Source organism: Brienomyrus brachyistius, chromosome 17 (genome assembly GCF_023856365.1).
Source record: "Brienomyrus brachyistius isolate T26 chromosome 17, BBRACH_0.4, whole genome shotgun sequence".
Lineage (NCBI taxonomy): Eukaryota > Metazoa > Chordata > Actinopteri > Osteoglossiformes > Mormyridae > Brienomyrus > Brienomyrus brachyistius.
In genome coordinates, this window is record NC_064549.1 from 11,905,442 (window position 1) to 11,928,237 (window position 22,796).

At 49.5% G+C, this 22,796-nt stretch overlaps 3 protein-coding genes across 7 annotated transcripts; all 3 read right to left on the bottom strand.

Moving 5' to 3' along the window:
- Positions 1-714: 714 nt before the first annotated feature.
- LOC125711668 (kinesin-like protein KIF12) lies at positions 715-10,344 on the bottom strand. 4 transcript variants are annotated; one of them, XM_048980843.1, is made up of 17 exons: positions 10,060-10,344; positions 8,906-8,946; positions 8,564-8,642; positions 7,446-7,567; positions 7,279-7,354; positions 5,888-6,022; positions 5,571-5,706; positions 5,399-5,490; positions 5,120-5,261; positions 4,904-5,022; positions 4,723-4,827; positions 4,483-4,618; positions 4,270-4,390; positions 3,993-4,100; positions 3,782-3,938; positions 1,449-1,570; positions 715-1,278 (listed from the first exon to the last, which is right to left on the bottom strand). In XM_048980843.1, the coding sequence occupies exons 2-17, from the start codon at positions 8,944-8,946 to the stop codon at positions 1,113-1,115; spliced, it is 1,857 nt and encodes a 618-aa protein (XP_048836800.1). In that variant the 5' UTR covers positions 10,060-10,344; the 3' UTR covers positions 715-1,112. The 4 variants fall into 4 exon arrangements, with proteins under 4 accessions (XP_048836800.1, XP_048836801.1, XP_048836802.1 ...); XM_048980844.1 differs by having other exon boundaries at positions 8,906-8,961; XM_048980845.1 differs by having other exon boundaries at positions 8,906-8,961; positions 10,008-10,344.
- A 126-nt stretch (positions 10,345-10,470) lies between these two features.
- Positions 10,471-16,969, bottom strand: scarf1 (scavenger receptor class F, member 1). 2 transcript variants are annotated; one of them, XM_048980837.1, is made up of 11 exons: positions 16,561-16,969; positions 16,381-16,442; positions 16,182-16,283; positions 14,407-14,935; positions 13,625-13,843; positions 13,340-13,468; positions 13,148-13,251; positions 12,954-13,068; positions 12,749-12,873; positions 12,550-12,684; positions 10,471-12,254 (listed from the first exon to the last, which is right to left on the bottom strand). In XM_048980837.1, exons 1-11 carry the CDS (start codon positions 16,659-16,661, stop codon positions 11,299-11,301), a joined length of 2,577 nt encoding a protein of 858 aa, XP_048836794.1. In that variant the 5' UTR covers positions 16,662-16,969; the 3' UTR covers positions 10,471-11,298. The 2 variants fall into 2 exon arrangements, with proteins under 2 accessions (XP_048836794.1, XP_048836793.1); XM_048980836.1 differs by lacking the exon at positions 16,561-16,969 and having other exon boundaries at positions 14,407-16,283; positions 16,381-16,399.
- A 137-nt stretch (positions 16,970-17,106) lies between these two features.
- On the bottom strand, positions 17,107-22,629 carry LOC125711672 (Rab interacting lysosomal protein). The gene is made up of 8 exons (XM_048980858.1): positions 22,036-22,629; positions 21,004-21,118; positions 20,699-20,820; positions 20,239-20,418; positions 19,620-19,789; positions 19,411-19,533; positions 19,103-19,201; positions 17,107-18,861 (listed from the first exon to the last, which is right to left on the bottom strand). Exons 1-8 carry the CDS (start codon positions 22,327-22,329, stop codon positions 18,714-18,716), a joined length of 1,251 nt encoding a protein of 416 aa, XP_048836815.1. The 5' UTR covers positions 22,330-22,629; the 3' UTR covers positions 17,107-18,713.
- Between the last annotated feature and the right edge of the window lie 167 nt (positions 22,630-22,796).

Below are 22,796 nucleotides of genomic sequence, written 5' to 3' on the forward strand. Positions count from 1 at the left end.
GCAGGAAGACTACGATTCCAGAAACAGCATAAATAACCGACTGGGGCAGAAGGTCTATTTCTTCAAGAAAGGTGCTGAGAGAATATGGTCCCCTGAAAGAAACATGTAGAGACAGAAGCAACTTACCGATGGAAAACAAATTTCTAGTTCTTTCATTACTTCTATTAACAAATAACATGGATAACAAGACGGGCAGAAGAAGCAGTGAATATTAGCTACTCGTATTCATCAGGGTAACAACAGAATCTTTACAGCAAGTATAATAATTGGTGATTATTATAATGGATCAATCAATAAAAAATGTTTGGCTACATTTCTGAAAATGTCATAACTGCACCATAAAACTAACTGAAGTGGCCACTGCAGCCAGTCGCTCCTCTACATGTATTTATACCTCAGTGTAACAAAACAGCAAGGTGAGGTAATGACAGTGCAGCGGAGACCTCAGCACTTTGCAGCCCAACGCTCGTCTGTTTCACTAACACTACCTTCTCTTTTTGGCAGATCGATATTACAGAGTGGATTTACGGTCAATGATGGTTGACCTTGTATATCCCCCGTACCCAAGATCCACAGCGAAACACTGGCCGAGCTGTCAAAATGGACCAAGGGCAGAGAAAAGGTGAAGACAGAAGGACTGATTTCATTCAGATCTGAGAGAGAAAGCAGACAATCTGACCCCAACCATCAATGAATCAAAAGTGTAAAAAGTGATGTAACCAAATGTTTTAATATTTCATAGCTAAATGTACAAATGAATGAAATCATTTTGGAAAATGAACTACAGAGAATAAAAAGGTATTATCTGCATTTTACTGTGGTGGCTAGTGAACATGCGCTCATAGTCATGTGATGGAAGCTGCTGCTCTTTTTCCAGTCAATCAGATCTGAATCTGCTGCTCTGGATGATAACAGGCCAGAGGTTCTTTAGCCAGAGTCATTTTGCATTTATGGTTGATCTATGCAGGGACCAAGTGAGTTCAACGCGATGCAAAAACACGAACATTACATTTTAAAAGCAATATTTCATGAGCTCTTCTGCATGGCCGAGACATTCAAAATGATGATCTTTTAGGCTGCAAGCTGTTATGACTGAAACATCACTGCACTTTTCAGCGAGTTGTGGCTCCTTTGCTCAGTGCCGAGATGGGGGGGGCACTCGGGAGCACCTCGATGGGAGACCTGCAGGACTGGGGCTCCACAGGCTGACCCCAGAGGGCCCTGCTGTCCCTCAGAGCCGGGAAATGCTGAACGTGGCCCCTGCTCTCTGTCCCTGAGCTGGGCACACACAGCACACGTTGCGTGAAACATACATGTGCATAAACACACACGTCACATTAAGCATACGTGTGCATAAATGCACATGTGGTGTTAAACACACATAATGTTAAACATACATATAACCTCCTAAATATTCTGATAGCCTCTCCAAATATCAGCAATCTCACCTCCTCCGTCCATGAAGTCCTGCGCTCTGACTGGGAGGCTCACTCTGGATTTCAGTTTGGGCTGGATATTTCTCCCCACAGGCAACAGCCTGCAGGGCCCGGAGAGGAGGCAGTGCCACCAACTGGCAAAACAGAGGTATGGCAGAGATGAAAGGTGCATCAAATCTTACAGCAGTCCTGACCAGTCGTGTAGGTCAGTAAAAATTAATTGTGTATTTCTCAGCCACTGGGAGGGAAATTTCACTTGAATTGCTTAATTACACAGGTATCACACAGGTTGGGAAGTTGTTGTAAATGATAAGGACATAGAAGGGCATGGCACAGGCTGGGGAGTGTTATAAATGTTAGGGGCACAGGAGTGCATCGCAAAGGCTGGGGAGTGTTATAAATGTTAGGGGCACATGAGGGCATCGCTCAGGCTGGGGAGTGTTATAAATGTTAGGGGCACAGGAGGGCATCGCTCAGGCTGGGGAGTGTTATAAATGTTAGGGGCACAGGAGGGCATCGCTCAGGCTGGGGAGTGTTATAAATGTTACGGGCACAGGAGGGCATCGCTCAGGCTGGGGAGTGTTATAAATGTTACGGGCACAGGGGGGCATCGCACAGGCTGGGGAGTGTTATAAATGTTAGGGGCACAGGAGGGCATCGCTCAGGCTGGGGAGTGTTATAAATGTTAGGGGCACAGGAGGGCATCGCACAGGCTGGGGAGTGTTATAAATGTTACGGGCACAGGAGGGCATCGCTCAGGCTGGGGAGTGTTATAAATGTTAGGGGCACAGGAGGGCATCGCACAGGCTGGGGAGTGTTATAAATGTTAGGGGCACAGGAGGGCATCGCACAGGCTGGGGAGTGTTATAAATGTTAGGGGCACAGGAGGGCATCGCACAGGCTGGGGAGTGTTATAAATGTTAGGGGCACAGGAGGGCATCGCACAGGCTGGGGAGTGTTATAAATGTTACGGGCACAGGAGGGCATCGCACAGGCTGGGGAGTGTTATAAATGTTAGGGGCACAGGAGGGCATCGCTCAGGCTGGGGAGTGTTATAAATGTTAGGGGCACAGGAGGGCATCGCTCAGGCTGGGGAGTGTGTTATAAATGTTAGGGGCACAGGAGGGCATCGCACAGGCTGGGGAGTGTTATAAATGTTAGGGGCACAGGAGGGCATCGCACAGGCTGGGGAGTGTTATAAATGTTAGGGGCACAGGAGGGCATCGCTCAGGCTGGGGAGTGTTATAAATGTTAGGGGCACAGGAGGGCATCGCTCAGGCTGGGGAGTGTTATAAATGTTAGGGGCACAGGAGGGCATCGCACAGGCTGGGGAGTGTTATAAATGTTAGGGGCACAGGAGGGCATCGCACAGGCTGGGGAGTGTTATAAATGTTAGGGGCACAGGAGGGCATCGCTCAGACTGGGGAGTGTTATAAATGTTAGGGGCACAGGAGGGCATCGCACAGGCTGGGGAGTGTTATAAATGTTAGGGGCACAGGAGGGCATGGCACAGGCTGGGGAGTGTTATAAATGTTAGGGGCACAGGAGGGCATGGCACAGGCTGGGGAGTGTTATAAATGTTAGGGGCACAGGAGGGCATCGCACAGGCTGGGGAGTGTTATAAATGTTAGGGGCACAGGAGGGCATCGCACAGGCTGGGGAGTGTTAAAAATGTTAGGGGCACAGGAGGGCATCGCTCAGGCTGGGGAGTGTTATAAATGTTAGGGGCACAGGAGGGCATCGCACAGGCTGGGGAGTGTTATAAATGTTACGGGCACAGGAGGGCATCGCACAGGCTGGGGAGTGTTATAAATGTTACGGGCACAGGACGGCATCGCTCAGGCTGGGGAGTGTTATAAATGTTAGGGGCACAGGAGGGCATCGCACAGGCTGGGGAGTGTTATAAATGTTAGGGGCACAGGAGGGCATCGCACAGGCTGGGGAGTGTTATAAATGTTAGGGAAACACACACAGACACACATAGATATCAATGTATTTGTATTCATATCTTTGTGGGGACTCTCCATTCATTTATATTGTCAAAACCCTAATCCTCACTATGACAACCTTAACCCCTACCCAGCCCTAACCTGAACCATAAGTAATACGGGACTTTTGGTACTTTAGTTCATCAATTGCATTAACAGATTTTTTATAACATTGAGTTTTCCATTGAAAACTGAACTTACCTGTTAAATTACATTGGGATAACAGGCAGAATATTGATACTCTCAGAAACAGCACCTTAATCATTCTAGTAAAATGTCAAACAGTTTGGTGTCTAGGTGCCATGTGACCCAGATCATAACTGTAATACTCCTGTGTCCTGACATGCAGACACTCACAGCACGGCGTCTGTGCAGGGGGCTGATGACAGCCATTGGCAGCTGATGATGGAGACACTGCAGGCTGCAGCGAGCAACCTGCCCACACAGCGATGGACCCGAGCAGCAGCAGGTGGCGTGTGCGGTGCCCGATATCACCCTGCACATGCAGCAGACACTTTTACAACATGTGGTTAGAGGTGAGACAACACAGATCACAGGCGTATCAAACCTTTGCAGTTCATCCAGTTTGTGCAGCAACTGAGCTTTCTCAAGTGACAAGAGCGCCCCCTGTTGCTTGGAGGACTGGATGTGGTTGAGTAATGCTCCCTTTTCCACTCTGTGGTGCATATGTTAAGTATTGGTTAGGGGTCTGGTCGCAGTAACACAAGTAGGAAACTGCATCAACTTTTTTTTTTTATTTGTACTAATGGGTGTTAGTGAAACGCATGACGTAATATGCTACTGGAAAAACACTGAAAAGCACAGCGGCAAATGGACACACTCACTGCAGTTTTCTGTTTTCTTGCATGACCTCCTGCAGCAGGTCTTTAAGACACGCACTCGAGCAAGAGGACCCCTCTGCCAGATGGTCAGTTTCAACCTTCCCTAGCGGATCACTACTGCCATCTAAAGGTGAGTGGAGTCTTTAATGAATTAATTTATGTAACAATCAATTCAGCTGCACAATTTCACAAAAAAAAGATTAAAAAAAAACATACAGCGGACAGCAACGGGTACAGAAGATCTTCTGGCCGATTCTTCCACTGAGGAAAGATGTTGTCGAAGCAGCATGTTCTCCCTGCGCAGCAAACGGATCTCTCCCTGTAAGCCGACCACCAGCTTCTCATGTAGGACCTGGGAGAGTACAGATGCACGCAAAGCACAGGGGAGGCACACAGCCACGTGTGACTCTATGCACTTTGCATGCCCACGGAAGGAAAACGCCGGCCCTCTCTCACTTGTTTGGCTATCGGTCTGTTCTTGATTCTCTTGGCTCGGCTGGAATAACGCAAAGTATTCAGGGTCTCCTGAAGGTTGGCTGTAGCGGGGGACACACAGGCGATCTGTGGGGAAGAAACTGGCTCATCAAGCAAACAGCAAGGGTTCTGTGAAGCGTGTCCTCTTGGTAAGCTTGCCAACCATGAGTGTGATGCCTGCTCCACCCAGGGAATCAGAGAGAAGCTTGGTGAGCTTGCTGTCGCGGTACGGAATGTGCCCGCTCTTCTTCTTAGGGTCCACTAGTGCGGATATGCACTTGCCTGCACAGAGAGAGAAAGCAGACACAGGGGAGATCATGAAGCACCTCGAAGATCCTGTTTTGCTGTCGGAGACAGATACTGTACAGCTGACACCTACCCAAAGACAAGAGACTTCGGTTGATGTTGGCAGCCTCTTCCAGGAGATCTTCTGAGGAACTGGGCCCCCTCAACCGTTCACTTCCGGCTAGATCCACTAGGCACAGTTTCCCCATGGTGGCTGTGCCTTCATCCCCATTAGCCTAAGAAAGAAAATGTAGGTTTCGGAGGATGTTCACTCTACCCACGATCAGCACCCATCAAAGCAGAGATGGATTCTTAAAGAGTGCAGCAGGAGAAGCACAGGAATGTGCAGAGGGTAGAAAGACAGGCGTCTCACTGCTTTAGCTCCAATGGAGACTGTCAGGATGGAGTGGCTGCGGCTGGAGTGCTCATTCTGGGCCTGCGAGGATGTGCGTCTGCTCCTCAAGCCTGGAACAATGTGTGCGGAGGCAAGGCAGTCAGCAAACCAGAAAAACCCACAGAGACACGTTCAGATAATTTGCTCGCACCTGCCTCCAGGAGTTTCATAAAGTCCTCCAGAGAGCCAAACTCAACGGTGGACAAGTTCTCCACATAAAAGCCGTGAGTTTGGTTTCCGCGTACAGACAAGGAGGACGTCAACCAGGGAGTGAGGAGATCCCAGACCTGCAGGGGCATGAACTAGACTGGAGAACATAATCACCATGCATGAAAGCCTAAAGAATCATACACTTCAGTTGTTCCCGAGGATGTTTTTTAAGGACCAAGTATATAAATTACTGCTGAACTTATTCCCATATAGAGTAAAGTACTGTCATATGGCGCAAGAATCAGGCCAGATGACCACCTGCTCATTATAGATCTCCAGGTAAGAGGCACTCAAGGAGACGTCGCCATCCATCGATTGGGTTTGGTCGAGAAGATAAGACACCGACCTCTGCATCAAGCCATACATTTGAGGTTCCTGTGAGCTTCCTAGGAACTAGGGGAAGAACATTGGTTGAAGGTTCAAGTTAAAAATGGACAGTTTTCCATTTCAAACCAAGGAGATACATTCACACCCAGATGAGGAATATGCTGTGGGTTCAGGTCTCAGACATGAAACGTCATCTCGGGTTGCCTCAGGCACTCCTGCGTCCCATAAACGCAGAACCTGTCAGGCTCCATCATATGTCCAGTGATATCTCAAATATCTGCACTAAATGTGCAATTGAAAAATGGAACCCTTCTTCACTGTCTATGGGAATGTCCTTCCCATAGGTAAGCCAGAGAATAGCTTACCTTCACACTGTATACAGCTGTCACTTTGGGTGTTTTTCCACTGCACCAGGTACCAAACGTTTGGTAGTTTGAAATAGTACTGAAAGTTTGGTACTTCAAGGTGTTGGTTTTCCAGTGGCGTAAAAACTGGCACCAGCGACGAATGACATCACAGCACGAGGCGGTATATTTTGTACTGAATTCAAAAAATGGCTGTAGTATAGGGCTTGGCAACATCACATGTAATGTACATTCAATTCCTACATTGCTAGTTAGCTATATTAAAATAAGGTATTTTCTTACTTTCAAATTCCACGAAATTATTTTCACTCCGTTACTCTGTCATAGGAAAAAAAACTTGGCAAGCTTTGTAATTTTAATTATTATTCCTTTTATAGATTCTTATATGTTTAAAATCAGTTTAAAGTTTACGTTCTGAGACAATCGTAATCGTTTTCATCCATCAACCCTTTAAATCACTTGAAGACGGGTTTGTGAGAAATTCATAAACTCCTTTGTTTTATAAACACCCTAATATTCATTACAACTAAATTACATCACTATATTTATAACAAAATCAAATATCTGCTGTATTAGTATATTCATCAAAATACTTTTTAATTTCTTGTCATGCCATCCAGATCTTTCGTAGATATCCAGACATCCAGATATCTGTTCTTTCAACCAAATCACACTTTTTGTGTTTCAGAGGCAGGCTATTTGCATAAGCAACCATAAGCGTTTGAAGTCCCACTCAAAGTACTGAAGTACCAAAGAAGTGCCCCAGATTGGTGCTTTTGGTACTGATACTCAAATTGAAGTCAATAGAAAAGTGAAAGTTCCGAAAGTACCATACCAAAAGTATTGTACTTGCTGCGGTGGAAAAGCACCCTTAAATTGATTAAAAATATAAAATTGTTTCAAATATAAACTTTCTAAGGCTGAAACCAGCTGATAAGCAGATGAACAGGGTCTTACCCGTGAATGCGGTCCTGTGATTGTGTAGGTCTTCCCGGAGCCTGTCTGTCCGAAAGCAAACACCGTACATGAGAACCTGTCAGAAACCAATGAACATCAGGGTGGAGACCAACGACATCATGGGACACCACCCAATGTGCTGCAGTGTTCGTGTGAACCATCTTCACCCCACAATGGCCATGTCAATCAGCTTCTTTATGCCACATTCCTCAAACACGTCCTGCTGGGAGCTCTGTGGCCCCAGGACCACGTCAAATGAGAAGGCCTTCTCACGGCCTCCATGGCAAACCTAGGAGAAGAGCGAGGACAAGATCAGCAGACAGGAGCCCCCCGGCACACTCACAGCCACAGCTACTACGGTGATGCTGTATTACGGGGCGTATCTGGGTTGTACTCACTAGTCAGTGCCAAGCAAAGCTATTGAACCAGATTTGCCTCTGTTACAATTGATGCATACATATATCAGAGTTGTCAACTTTGGTCAGCTGGCTGGCATGAGATTTTCAATTCAAGACAAGTCTGCACACGCATTATTACCTTGTTAATAATCTGTACACTTTTGACATAGCTAATTTTAGGTTTATAATGGAATTATATGGATTTGCCATAAGATATCTTGCGTGAGCATGAGATTCTGTCAAGTGTCATGCCAGGTGCATGAGAGCTGGCCAGCCCTGCATATTCCTCCTGTCAGTATTTTTATTGCAAACTCAATCTCTCACCGTAAATCAATTATTTGCTTCCTGTTTTGCTGTATGACTGTGAGACTTGGACGCTATCCAGTGACCTGAGAGGAAGACTGAACTCCTTTCATACCGTGTCTCTTCAGAGTACTTGGGTTCGATTTTGTCTTGAACAAGCTGTTGCTGAGAGAGTCCCAAAAGAGGTGTAATATCTGCATTGTGAGGCAGCACCAGTTACGGCACTACAGCCATGTGGCGCGTTTCCCTGAGGGGGATCCGGCTCACAGGATCATTTCAGTGGAGGTTCAATACAAAGCACTGTATGTATAGGCAGCACAGGGCTAAGGCTGGTAGACCATGGACAGGGTGCCAGTCCATCTCACAGCATATACACGCATTCACCCACACACTCACAATGGACAATCTACACCTCACTGGCCACTGCACCACAGCAGAGTACTCAAAGGAAGCCCTCACAACACGCAGAGAACATGCACATGGTATATAGATAAAGACTCAAACGGCTAATCCTGGACGCAGGAACAAGCCAAGCCACAAGGCCTCCTGGACGCCCCTGGCAAAAAAAAAAATACAATTTGTACCAGTAGGTGGCGCTGGTCTGGACAGTACATGGTTCCCTGCTCTCCTCTGGCATCTTCTTGCTCACTCATAGGTCTCACCCTGGGTTATGGGGGGGGGGGGGGGGGGGGCAGAGAATGGCTTACACATTTTATGCAGGTTATCTGTCAAATTCCTGGGACTTCTTCTATTCACATAACATTTTATATTATATTTGGACAACCAACACTGGCGGTAGGAAAAAAAAAAAAGTAAAATGGCATTGGAAGAAAAAAATAGATTTCTAATTCTGTTGGTTTTGTGATTTTGTGCAATATGGTAAAAATGAGATGTATAATTATGGCAGAGTACATAGTGAAAATTACCTGGCTGCCACAATCACTCTGGCCTCATCCTGTGGTCCCATCTGGGCCAGTTCCCACTGGAAAACAGAAAACGGGAGATTTAGCTCATTCATAGCCCAAGTAAAGAAAGTTTATATCGTCGGCAAAGATTATTCCCTATTCAAAGCTCTGCTCAGTGTTACCATGCAGAGATTCTCATGCTGTGGAGTCAAATATCATTCAGTAAACGTAGGACCTGAATAAACTCTAACGGAGAGGCAGAACGGAGTACGACTGAACGTGCACAAGCCCCAAAAACGCAAGAAAATAACGTCACAGGCACTTACAGTGCTCACAGAAAGACTAGAGATGCTGTCTTAATTCTGTAAAATGTTGCAAATCTATTGATTTCATAACACAAGTCCATTGACAAGCCATGTTTAACATATCAGCACATCCCTTCTGCACAGACATGTTTTTAAGTGTCATATTTATTTTTGATTTTTGTTTGATCGAGTCAGTTTTATTCCTGGCATTTTGCTCTTAATTGTAATTATTCATTGCAATCCAAAGTGATACTAAACACAAATGTTTGGCATTCCATGTTATTTTCAAAAGTGTTACTAATTAAAAAGCACCCAATGAGACCATTTGTCAGCACATTTTTTAACTCCAAACAGCTCTTTAAGAACTATAATAGTGGTTTCAGTTTATTGCTACATGCAATTATTTTTTTTCCATAAAATTACTGGTTGTTTCTAATGTGATACATGTGTATATATATATATTTATATATTTGTAAACAAATGAATAATTTTCAATAAAACTAATAAGTTTGCAATGCATTTTACAGAATTATGGAAGTGTCCCAAGACATTATGTACACTGCATATTCAGCAGACAAAGTCTCTAGGAGGGAACCAGTGTGTGCAGTGAGTTCTGAGGGCATCGCGGTAAATTTCTGGCATATTTACAACCATGGGTGTAAATTACGGGTGGGGTGGAGGGGTTTTAACCTCCAATGATCAAAACCAGCTAATACAACCCCCCCCCCCCCCCCCCCACAATAATCATATCTAAGGGGTGGAGACCGACACCTCCAATGTTTGAACAAAAGTAAAACAACCGACCGAAGATCGTATACCTGCCAAACAATGGCTGGGGTGAGTGGAATGCAGAAGATGACCAAGTCTTACCAGTCGGTGCTGTGGTCAAAGACCAGGCATGAAATGATACTGGAGATACTGGTCTGTTCCTCCCTCTCTCCAGACCTGGTAAAACTTCCTTCTGCAATGTTCTTAACCCTTAAAGCTTATATCAGGTCAAACCAGGCAGCACAGAGAAAAGGGCCCATTCCGTCACTGTGTCTGAAGAGCTTCCTCTAGTAGCAGAACTCAGGACCACGTTCAGGGCTCCTATACAAATGGGCTGCACGACAGAGTAACGACGGCTGCTTAGCCTTGACATGGAAGGGGTTAACAGGAACCTGCCCCCTGCCTCTTCCAGGGGCAACAACAGGGTATTTCACCTTGGCGAGAGCTTACTACATCACTTATTAATGATACAGGTGCAGAAGCACATTCCAAAGAACTGACTGCAACAGCAGATACCAAACACACCTATTTATTTACATATACAGAATATAAAAATGGTAAGTCTAAAGGTAAGACCAAAAATTTCTAAAATAGTTACTCACTGTTGTCTACGAAATGCCTGACTTTCTGCCTGTGGGTACGTGATCCACCTTTTACATCTTATTGTTGTAGATTGTTAAAGCACACAATTTCACTGTACCTGGTTACAGAGAATACAGGCTTCACCTGCCTCAAAGCCTACAGGAGAGTTACTGCCTTCAATGGAGGAAACACAGGACTGCAACCTCGCTTTCATTCTTAATTAAGCATGTTGTGGTCAAACTTAAAGCAAATCCATGGCATAGCAACAACATTCTTAACTCATAGTGTATTTAAAATTACACAAAATAAAGCCTAACTTGTCTAACAAATGTTCACTAGCTATCATATAATAAGCAAATTCATCCCCACAGCAGGAAATGTAGCTGCATTTGCCATTGCAGAGGACTCCTCCCTGAAAGAAAACAAAGCGCTAACAGTCTGGCCCTCGGGGACCCATAGACAGTGCACATTTTTGCACCACGTTTTGAGCATGCAAAAATGTGGACTGTCTGGCAGGGAACTCGGGGGGAGCAAAAATGTGGACCAAAAGTGGGTCCCCGAGGACCGGATTGGGAAACACCGATTCAGAGTTTAACAAGCCAGACAGAAAATGGGAAGGGGGCCTAGATGTAGGCACCCACATGATGGAGACTAGCAAGGATTCTCAGAGCGTCAGTGTCAGTCCAACCTCATCACATGGCTTTAACGAATGTAGACATAGTCTGTGTGTTCAAAGCAAACGCTGGCACGCATGCGGCCTCATGAGGACCTCGGCGCCACGTTCTCGTAGTGCGGGCCCTCGCTGGCGTCCGTGTCCTCATCCTGGGCGGTAGCAGGCTCCGCCGCAGCCCCGATGGTGAGGTAGCCAGTGTCGCTGGTGTCGGCCGCTGCGGGGCTTTCCCGCATGCTCACCAGGATGGAGGACGCGGGCCTCTCGGCCGGGCCGTCCTCCCGGCAGATGGCACCGGAGCCCATGGCCGCGGGCGAGCTGAGGGGAGCGTGCCTCCGCCTGCTTGGCTTCCGTACAGCTGCCTCTCGGCTGGCCCCCCTCTCGGCAGCCTCTTCCCACATGGTCACCCGGGCGCCCAGCTTTCGGCGTGGAGGCTTATAGACGGCCTCCCTCGGCTTCTGAAGGCTTCCAAGGCGCCGCAGCACGGCCTGGACCGGGCCCTCCACTTCTGGCGCCAGCTCCACCTTCCCCGGTTGGCCAGCCGCACCCGCCATCACGTACACGGTGCTGATCCGGTCTGGGTCCGAGGCCGTGGGCTCCGTGGAGCCCTGTGCTTGGACACGTTGCCGCGTGCTGGACCCGGTTCGCCGCCTACTGCTGCGGGGGGGGGCACTATCCAGGTCTCTCACCTCGTTGTCCACAGACGTCTCATCCGAGGGGACGGACTGCATATCCTCGCTGTCCCTGGCCACCCCCTCTCCCCCCCGTGCACCTGAAGGCTGCAGGACAGACAGCATAAGGACCCCCCAGGGAGACTTAGACTTGCGGGGAGCGCCGGTGCCCTCCTGTGATGAGCCGCGACGCTCCTTTGGTGTGAACTTGGTGCCCTCGGCAAAGGAGACAGACGGGCGCTTGGCTTTGGCGATGCTGGAAGTGCGAGGGATGGAGAAGGCCACGTCCTCCCCGCTGAACCCCGACGGGTCCAGGAACATGTTGCACTTGGAGCTCATCTCCTGGAACTCGCCCCCCCCAACTGGAGAGACGTCTAAGCGGAAGACAGAGAGACATGGTTTGTCAACGCGGAGGAAGACGTGGGGACGCAGTTGCATGGGAAGTGGAGCAAGCCAAGTATAAAAGGGGAGACTGAGGACAGGGAGGGAAAGAGAGGGAGCAGAAAAAGAGGAATCAAGAGGAAAGAGGGAGCAGGAGGAGAGAGGGAGCAGAGAGAGAGAAGAAGGAGAGATGGAGGAGAGAAAATAAAGCAGCACCCAGAAGCAATAAACCTCCAGGAAAAACTAAACACCTGCAGCAGAAGCAAGAAAAGCTGAGGTGCCCCTTACCCTCCCGGGGGGGCAGGCAGTAAACAGCCTCGGCGTCGTCACTCTCAAAGGACGAGGAGCTGCCCGACACCCAGCCGGAGGACGGCGGCTCGATGAAGCTGTGGTTGAAGGTCAGCTCGGGGTCGTGGTGGGACACTACAGGGAGAGAGAGAGCTGAAGCCTCCCACAGCCCCCAGTCGCACTCCAGCCGGCATCTCACCTGTGACCCGCGGCAGCCCAGACGACCAAAGGGTCAGGCCGGGTACGGCGGAGCCCATGTTGGCCAAGACGCTGTACACGTGGTGCTTCATTCGGACCGCTGGGCCCCCATCGCGGACCGCCACCCTAGAGAAGCACCAGGACAGACAGTGAGGCGGGGGGGGGGAGGGGGGGGGGGCAGCCTAGAGGGGGTAAGAAAGACGTACCTTTCCTTGGGGTCGACTGGTTGCCCCCAGCAGCAGCAGCAACAGCAGCAGCAGCCAATGAGAAACACCAGCAGCAGCAGTACAGTGATGCCTGCGATCAGGGCCCCCCGATGCCCTGCGAGATGCAAAGAGACCCAGGTGAGCATGGGGCACCGTGATGCACGATTAACAGAGGCTGACGGGGTCATGCTCACCATAGAGGCACTGCCCCGTCGCTGGGTGACAACCACCATCCCCGCAGTCGCAGGTGGACGAGCAGTTTATGCCATAATGGTGAGTCGGACACGAGCTGTTGCAGCTTCAACAAGAAACAGGCAACAGAGTGTTGGTTCAAACAAAAGAAACGTCCACCGCCGAACCTGGGGCCCATCTGGTAGCGCCCTCACCTCTCCCCCCAGAAGCCGGGCTGGCACACGCAGATCCCCATCAGGTGATGACAGCGGCCACCGACGCAGGGAGGGCAGAAGAAGCGGCAGGCGTCCCCGAAGGTGCCTTCGGCGCAGGGTGCATCGCATCTGAGGAGTGCAGGCGGTAAAGCCATACATGAGCTTTTACACACTCAGTGATTCACAGCGCATATGAGCTTTGAGGTAGGAATCCAAAATGACACTCAGGATGAACAGTTTCTGGACCAGCAGAGAGTTCTATGCCATCTATGCAGTCACGCTCACCTGGGTCCGGTCCAGCCGGGTTCACAGCGCGCACACTCGCCGCTCTCAGGGTCACATGGCTCCCTGCCACGGCATCGCGGACACGTCTCCTGGCAGAGGTGACCATGGTAACCAGGTGGGCAGGGCAGGTCACAGCGCGTCCCATTCCAGCCCGGCTCGCAGGAGGAACAGAAGCCATCCACTGCAGAACAGGGCTGCCCCTCGCGGCAGTGACCACACCTACGCAGGAGACAGGGAGAGAGACAGAGATGGAGAGAGAGAGAAAGTGAGAGAACACACAGAGACAAAGGGGGGGGGATAGAGAGAGAAAGAGGGAGACAGAAAGGGAGATGGAGAAAAAGGGGGAGAGAGATGGGGAGAAAAAGGGGGAGAGAGAAAGCAAATGGGAGAGAATAAGGGAGAGAAAGAGAGAGAGAGAAAGGGAGAGAGAGTGGGAGCGAGAATGGGAGAGAGAGACAGAGAGGGAAAGAGAGAGAGATAGTAAGAGAGAAAAAGAGAGAAAGGGAGATCGAGGCAGAGAGCAACACAAACTAAGTGTGGTGAGCCTAAGGCAGGGGTGTCCAATCTTATCCGCCGGTGTGTCTGCAGGTTTTTGGGGTAACCTGTAGGTCAGCTGTTCAAACCCAGGTGACTCTTCAGCCAATCAGTCCTCTAATCAGTAATCCAATTAGGGAGTTGCAGCGAAAACCCAAATACACTGCGGCCCTTTCTGGATAAGACTGCCCGCCCCTGGCCTAAGGGGAAGGGCCCTCAGGCCTGACCCACCCGGCCCACCAGCTTACCGTTTCTTGCAGTCATTCCCGTAGGACCCGGCGCTGCAGGGCTCATCACAGGACGGCTTCCTGTACCCCGGCTCGCACACGCAGTCCCCATCATCTCCACACCGGCCATGTTGCAAATTGCAGACGCAGGGATGCTCGCAGGAAGGCCCCGCCCACCCACGCAGGCACATGCAGGTGCCCGTCTGCTGCAGGCAGGGAGACCCCGAGCAGCGGCAGCGTTGGGAGCAACGTGCCCCCCAGTAACCATCCTTGCAGATGCAGCGACCCGAGACAGGATCACAGCGCGCCTGCCCCAGCGCACACTGGCACGGCTTGCTGCACGTGGCCGTCCACCAGCCATCGTCACACGTGCAGTTGCCGTACGTGGGGTTGCACTGGCCATGGCGGCCGCACCTGCATACGTTCTGGCAGTGCGCCCCCCAGCGCCCAGGGTCGCAGGTGCACTGGCCCGTCTCTGGGTGGCAGCGGCCATGGGGGTGGCATAGGCAGAGCTTACTGCAGTCGGGACCCCAGAACTCAGGAGGGCACTCTATCAATGGGAGGAGATGTGTGTAGACATGGGGAAATACAGGGAGGCATAAGACGACACAGGGAGATACAGTGAGACAAGGGAAGATGTGGGGAGAAAGGGCCAGATACAGGGAGACACAGTGAGATACAGGAAGACACAGGGAGACACAGGGAAGATGTGGGGAGAAAGGGCCAGATACCGGGAGACACAGTGAGATACAGGAAGACACAGGGAGACACAGGGAAGATGTGGGGAGAAAGGGCCAGATACAGGGAGACACAGTGAGATACAGGAAGACACAGGGAAGATGTGGGGAGAAAGGGCCAGATACAGGGAGACACAGTGAGATACAGGAAGACACAGGGAAGATGTGGGGAGAAAGGGCCAGATACCGGGAGACAAGGGAGAGAGAGCCAGATACAGGGAGACACAGTGAGACAAGGGAGAGAGAGCCAGATACAGGGAGACACAGTGAGATACAGGAAGACACAGGGAGACACAGGGAAGATGTGGGGAGAAAGGGCCAGATACAGGGAGACACAGTGAGATACAGGAAGACACAGGGAGACACAGGGAAGATGTGGGGAGAAAGGGCCAGATACCGGGAGACACAGTGAGATACAGGAAGACACAGGGAGACACAGGGAAGATGTGGGGAGAAAGGGCCAGATACCGGGAGACAAGGGAGAGAGAGCCAGATACAGGGAGACACAGTGAGACAAGGGAGAGAGAGCCAGATACAGGGAGACACAGTGAGATACAGGAAGACACAGGGAGACACAGGGAAGATGTGGGGAGAAAGGGCCAGACACAGGGAGAGAGAGCCAGACACAGGGAGACACAGGGAGAGAGATCCAGATACAGGGAGACACAGGGACAGAGCACCAGATATGGGGAGACATGGGAAAACACAGAGAGATACAAGACACGGTGAGACACAGGAAGACAAGGGGGTACAGGACAATACAGTGAGACAGACAAATACGGGGGGACAATGAAAGACGCGGGGAGACACGGGACAAGGAGAGCTAGCTGAAAATACAGGAGGCGACTGCAAACACACAAACCATTCCATGCAGTCAGCTTTACGCTCTCATTTCCTTTTCAGCAACAGGATCTTGGCCAAAAGGGCGTCAATAAAATCTCCAGCAAGAACTTAGGTGACACCAGTGAGCGATTTGATATGTGTATGCATGTATAACCAAGTCATAACGAGCTTAAAAATAAGGGCATCATATTCACAGGGTCGACCGTGATCACTTACGGGTCATGCAGCTGGCCCCGTAGAAGCCGGCCTTACAGCGACAGAACCCGGGGTACACACAGATCTCACTGGGCTGACAGGCACTCTCACCCTCGCACAGAGCTGTGGGTGGGGGGCAGCGGGAAGGTGGGGAAACTCACAGAACGGCATGGGCAAAAACGTGGTGAGAAATGGGTGGCGGGAGGCGAGTGGGACTCACGTGTCAGGCATTCGCTGCCTTCCTGCTTCCAGCCAGAGCAGCAGACAGGCGACGTGGGGTCACTGCTCACCGGAGAGGAAAAGCAGAAGCAGGCCGTTTACCGAAAAGGCAGGGAACAGGCCAGTGTGTACGCATCAGCAGAAGACAAGAAGGTGAGAAGGAAACAGAATAAAAGAGCACCTCCGATACAGGCAGACATTCCTTCCATCTGGGTCCAGCTTCTGGGACCGACAAGACAGAACACATAGGAGTAAACCCAAGCCTGCAGCACGAAGGCCCATATCGCCAGGACAGCAGAACCAGTCCAAACCGGTTGCTCAGGAGCCCCTTCCCAGGATGGGCACCGGTCTCCAGCTGCGGGACAAAAAGCAGGCAGATCCCCTCGCTTCCCCTGGCTGCGTCTCCTCTGCATCTGTCCGTCAGGAGCTGTGCCTCCAAGCTGCAGGGCTTCCCCTGGACGCTTCCTGGGGAAGTGAGGTCCGCTTCCTCCAATTCAATCAGCCGCTCGCTCACCGAGAGGCACAGTCACTGAGCGCAGCTTCTGGGAAGAGCCGACATTAAAAAAAAAAAAATGCAAACTTCCCAAGCTGACGGTGAGCGTGGAGCTCCTCTGTGCGAAGGCTGCCCCGGGAACGAGCGGGAGGAGCCGAGAAATGCGAGAATTACCAACACGGCCGGCATTTAACGTGAAAACGAGAAGCACCAATAAGAAACCTTAAGACAAGCTGATAGTCCAGTCCCCTTGTTTATTTTGGTCTTACAACATACAAGGTTTCCAATTTAAAAGAACATGAAAGTAAAAATTAAAAATATACACAAAATACTGCACAATTATATAAAAATAGTCTGAAGTACCAACAGTATTTATGGAGGTCAAGGCTCATCAGCAGTTGATCTCTTGCTAAAAGTAGGTAGTAAGTGCTATCAGAATCCAACCCCCCCCACCCCACCTACAAGGAAAATTCCAAAAAAGTAGGTGATATGTGACATAAAACATCCATCACTGTAGAGGGCGACATTTCACATGGTCAAAGGGCAGCTTTTGAAATTCAAACAAATGTACTGTGGACCTCAAATGCCTTTAAAAGTAACAGTGAAGGGACCAAAGCCAAAAGCAAACAGCGAAACCATTCAGAAAGACAGCTTAAGGTACACAGGAAGTTCTCACTTTATGAGTTTATATCTCTACAAGAGTTTTCTGTGGAAAAAATAAGAATATCATTAAAAAAATATATATATATATATTTTAAATTTGCTCCAACTCAAAAAGCCTAAAAATGCCACTCGTGGCACAACAAAGCAGACACCTTTGCTTTGTGAAAAACCCAACTGTGCCCGATTTACCTCGTCTGCGCACAAGCAGCGTCAAACTAAACGGCATATTTTACGATGGTGCCCAATTTGAATCACTTTCACGACCCAACCTGATCCCGCTAGCAGCAGGTTCGTTTTACTTGCTTTCAGATCGCTGTGAGCGACCCCCCCCAGCTCAGAGTGGGACACTACGAAAGAAACCGCCCCATCTGCTGGAAATCAAGCCGAACAAAACTGACTGTGAATGTTGCATTTTGCCTAAACTTTTGATTAGGATGTTAATTCTAAAAGTTTTTGTTTCCTTTATTTGGCAAAACATTATGATGTAAAAGTCATCCCAAAGCCCCAAAGTCATCATTTTACTAACATTTTCATGGGAAAAATGCCTCCCCCTTTACAAGTTCTCCATTACTGAGTGATAATCTGGAACGAATTACCTTGTAAAGTTGAGAACTACCTGTACACACTTACAGAATTAAACACAGTGAAAGCAAAGGCGATGCCATACAGGAAGATCCCTGTAATAAAACATTCATTTTTCCTGACTACTAACAAGAAATAAGCACTGACAAATCACAACAAATGTACACGGACTGCAGGACATTCATTACGTGTTTGGTATCTCATGGAGAGGCGGAACAAACAATCGTCTGACAAAACACTACATCTGGTACGTCTTTCCCTCTTTGGTACACAAAAATACTACCAAGTAAGGAAAAAGTCTTTGGTTAACTTACAGAACCCTGATAGATGCTTGCCACATGTGTATCAAACTAAACACACGTTTAGCAAACACACACAGCTTATATATAATACAATATATATTTTTATGCCACATGTTTAAAATAATTAAAAAGTTATAAAACCAAATGGGAATTCCTGTTTTAAAAATAAAATTCCAGTGGGATATTAGAGGCAGTGGCGTGAGCCTTCAGAGGGGGGTGACACCTCTGAGGGGGGCCTTTGCTGCCGCTCCGTGAGCTTCTCTCCTCACCGCATGGAGGCGGCTGAAAGGAGGCTCAATGGGTCGGCGGGTCGGGCGGCGTCCCCAGCACCCTGTCCTCGCTGGCCAGTTCCGTCTCCTCCGAACCAATGACCTCCCAGGATGAAGATTTATTCTGTTCATTGGGACTCCGCCCAATACTGGAGCGTGTGAGGAAACCGAATCTGGAGGATAAGCGGAGGGCGCAGGTCAACGACGCGGCAATACCGCAGTAAACCCACAAAAAAGCCAGTCATTACCTGCATGTCAAACAGACCAGGGTAATTTGGTAAGTTGTGCAATAACTCTGCAGCCAAGACCTTGCCGTGACACTGACTGCGCTGTATATTATACTTTGGAAATTACCCTGATAAAGAAGCATTCCTCCACATCACAATCACACAGAATCACAAAGCCAGCACGCACAGGTTCCTGATGCGGGACTCCGGGGGCCGCCCATCCACACAGTCCGTGTCCGTCCGCGCCTCCTTCCCCTTGAACTGGGGCTCCTTGTCCTCCTCATCACTGGGGAGAGACGACACAGGACAGGTTTAACTACCGAAGTTCATCCTGGAATCGACAGTTTATGATGTGCCCCCCATTTGGTGTTGCTCCCCCCTCATCTGATGTGAAGTTCATCTCTCCCCTACCACCCCAACTGCTGTCTGATGTTTATCTCACGCCCCCCCCCCCCCCACCACCATCTGATGGTTCCCCTCCCCCCTCCCATTTACCTGCTGCATTCCTCCGCAGTGATGCCCAGCATCTTGGCCTTGATGACGTTCCTCTGCTTCTTCATGGCGGAGCGCACCGCATGCAGCAGGAAGCCTGGACACCGTTCGTCGTTCAGGATCTCCCTACCGGACAAACAGATGCTGATGATCAGCTGGTCCCCTCCCTTCCAATGGCCCCCCCCCCAACACTGTAGCTCAACCAAGGTCACCTCTGGTAGTAGGACAACTCCTCCTGCACCAGGAAGAGGTTGGCTTTCAGCTCGTTCCTCTCAAAGATCATGTCGCGCACTTCCTGCTTGGTGAAGCAGGGCCGGTTTGGGTCTTTGAGGTCGAAGATGATCTTGTCTGTTAGATCAATCTCTGTTTTTGTTAACCCTATCTGATGGGGGGAGCAAAAAATGTATTTTTTTTTTTTAAATGCTGCCTCCTCCCGGGTTAAAAACACTGTATGCATGTTATTGTCATATGAAAAAAAGTAAATACATTAAAACCAACAAATCAGACCACTGGCTGGCATTTAACCCTTCAGGAAAAAAGCCACTCGATATATTATCTAGTTGCCATTTGTAAGATAAAATGATCCTAAATTCCTATAACCTCATACATCATAAAAACTGATATAAAACGATGGCATTTTAAGGCACTTGCTTTTGGCAGATAAGGAAATAAAAAAAAACTTGAAATGTGATAAAGACATGCGGCAGTGTTGTCAGACGAACTCACGACCCGACACACACACACACACACACACACACACACACACACACACACACACACACACACACACACACACACACACACACACACACACACACACCGACTCCCCACCGGCTGCTCCGCCGCGGCCAGCCGCGCCGCCAGCCGCTCGATCTCCTTCTCCTTCTCGTGCAGGTCGGCCTCCAGGTCAGCGCGTCGCTGCATGGCGCTCTGCACCTGCGCCTGGGCAGCGCTTTGCTTGTGCCGCAGCTCCGCGTTCATCCTCATGAAGCGATCCAGCTGCTCCTGCAACTGCGGGTGACAGCAAGGCACACACAGAGTCACGCCACTAGAAGGCCACATCCCGTACTTTCCATTGGCTAGGGAGATATGCGCAGGGCTCTGCTTAAGCTGGGGGGGGGGGGGGGGGGTACATGATTGTTATTGCAGAGTTGCTGTGGGTGTCATAATGTCCCGGAAAATCTCATAGCAATAAACATGCTGCATCAGCCACTGAAGGGCGGGGCAGAGCGTGTGCCCGCATGCGTGTCTGCGGTTGTGTTGGTGTAAGGAATGCGACGCATCTTCTCACCGCCTCCACCTCCCTAGCCAGCCGGTCCGTCTCCTGCACTTTGGCCCGGATCTCGTCGCGCTGCTTGTCCACCACAACCTTCAGCTTCAGCATCACCTCACGCTCTTGTCGCTGTGTGTGGTCTGTAGGGGGGGGCACGGGGGCATGACAGCCTGCCACATACTCGGTTCAGCTAGTTAGTCAGTCAGTGTAATGACTGTTATGGTGGGGGTCCATAACGAAGTTGGGTGTTATATTAGCGCCTCTGTGGTAAGCATGATTAGCATGTTAGCCTGCCTTCCCTCAACCCTGCCCCAGCCTCCTACCTCCCATGGACTGGCTGCATTTGAGCTGCTCCAGAAGCTCCAGTTTCTCCTCCTGCAGCCGCGACACCTGGGCCTGCAGCTCCTTTGACGTCCGCCGCCACTCCTGCTCCAGGTCCTGCGGAGGAGAGCGACGAGCCTCTGGATCGGATCATGCAGTCAGTCACCCAGTTTCCCCCCACTCCGATTACAGGGCTGAGCTTATATAGCGATTTTCAGTGCTTTCCAGAATAATATCACAACTTAGTCGAATTGATCAAAAACTACTTAACCTAAGCAAATGCTATAAATACTCCACAATGCGTCATAATAAAGTGATTAATTCTTGGAATTATTCCCGTGTTGTTTACAAGTGCAAGTCGCATATAATGGAGTGATTAACATTAAACCAGCGACCTTGCAATTAAAACGTCTTTTCCACTGACATGTGTAGTATTACAAGTAGTTGGATAGAAGTTAATAAGCACATGTAAGTATTTGATACAAGATAAGGGAAACCGGTGGACATATTTGTGGAAAAATACCACAAACAGCCGTGACTGAACACAACGTTTAAGGTCGCTGAAGCGTGATCGTCACCGCTACATGCTTCATATTCTGACAATACAGTGTTTAAAATGTCTTTCGGATCGTATTGTTGCAGTTGTCTTTAAAAGGGGATACGAAACTTTAAACTGGGTCAACCGAGTCACAGAAAAATGCATATGGACTGAGAAATAAAATGTTATATAACCTTATGTTACGCAATAAATTGTAGTTATAAAGAGAGATAGCTACGGTAGTAGGTAGTACGAAGTCAGCTGGATTACTAGAGTATTATGAGAATTACATTATTTAACATCCTCCCATGAAATGTTTCTGTCAGTATACTTCTGTATAAAAATATTAAAACAAAGTGTCAGTATTTCCTAGTTGAATATGGAGTGGAGATTAAACGCACAGCGTAATACCCTGAAGCGCTGGTATTGCTGGACCTGTGGAGTGGGATAGAGGTATAAAGGCAGTGAAACTTCACTCCAGCGTTCCTGCTCGTACCTTCGCCCCCTCGCATGGTTTCGCCGCCCGCTTCTGCTGCTGGAGCTGCAGCGTCTCGTAGGCTTTTAGAAGCTCTTCCTCTTTGCACTTCACCTGGTTCTTGGCCACGGAACTCTCGAGAAACTCCAAGACTTTGACGATCTTGCGCACCAGGCCCTCCACGCTAGCTTTCCCGAAGCTGTCTATGAGCTTCTCCACGTCGGAGCCGATCAGCTTAGCGATGTCGTAGACGTCGTCCACCGTCAAGGCGCTGAAGCTCTTCTCCAGGCTGCCTCCTCCGATCTGCTGCTCCATGTTTCTCTGGCTGCTCACCGCAAGCAGAACAGCAAGTGAAACCAGATGGGCCCCCAGCAATCACCCGGCGGACATGTCAGCCTCACCCTCAATGCGCTTTTATTTTAGGCTCGGAAATAAGACACCCATTCTCTTCGAATTGGGGAGGTGAGACGCCTTCATGCCTACGTCCGTGCCATAATGAACCTGCCCGGGAAAGCTTCAAACCAGGTTTCAGATGCTATGTCAGAGCTTCCTCCACACGTCACGTACAACATACACGTGAAGACAGAGCGCACTTCATAATCTCCGGTTCGCGACCAGCTCCAGCCGAAGTGGGGGGGGGGGTTTTCGCAGAAAACTCCCACGTATTTACTGCCCGATGACTGCCGAGTGCTTTTTGTCATGGAAAATCAGCTTTCTCAAACTGTAAGGCAAAGCATGCAACCAAGTGCGGATATCAAGGTAAAGCGGTATTCGACTAGTCT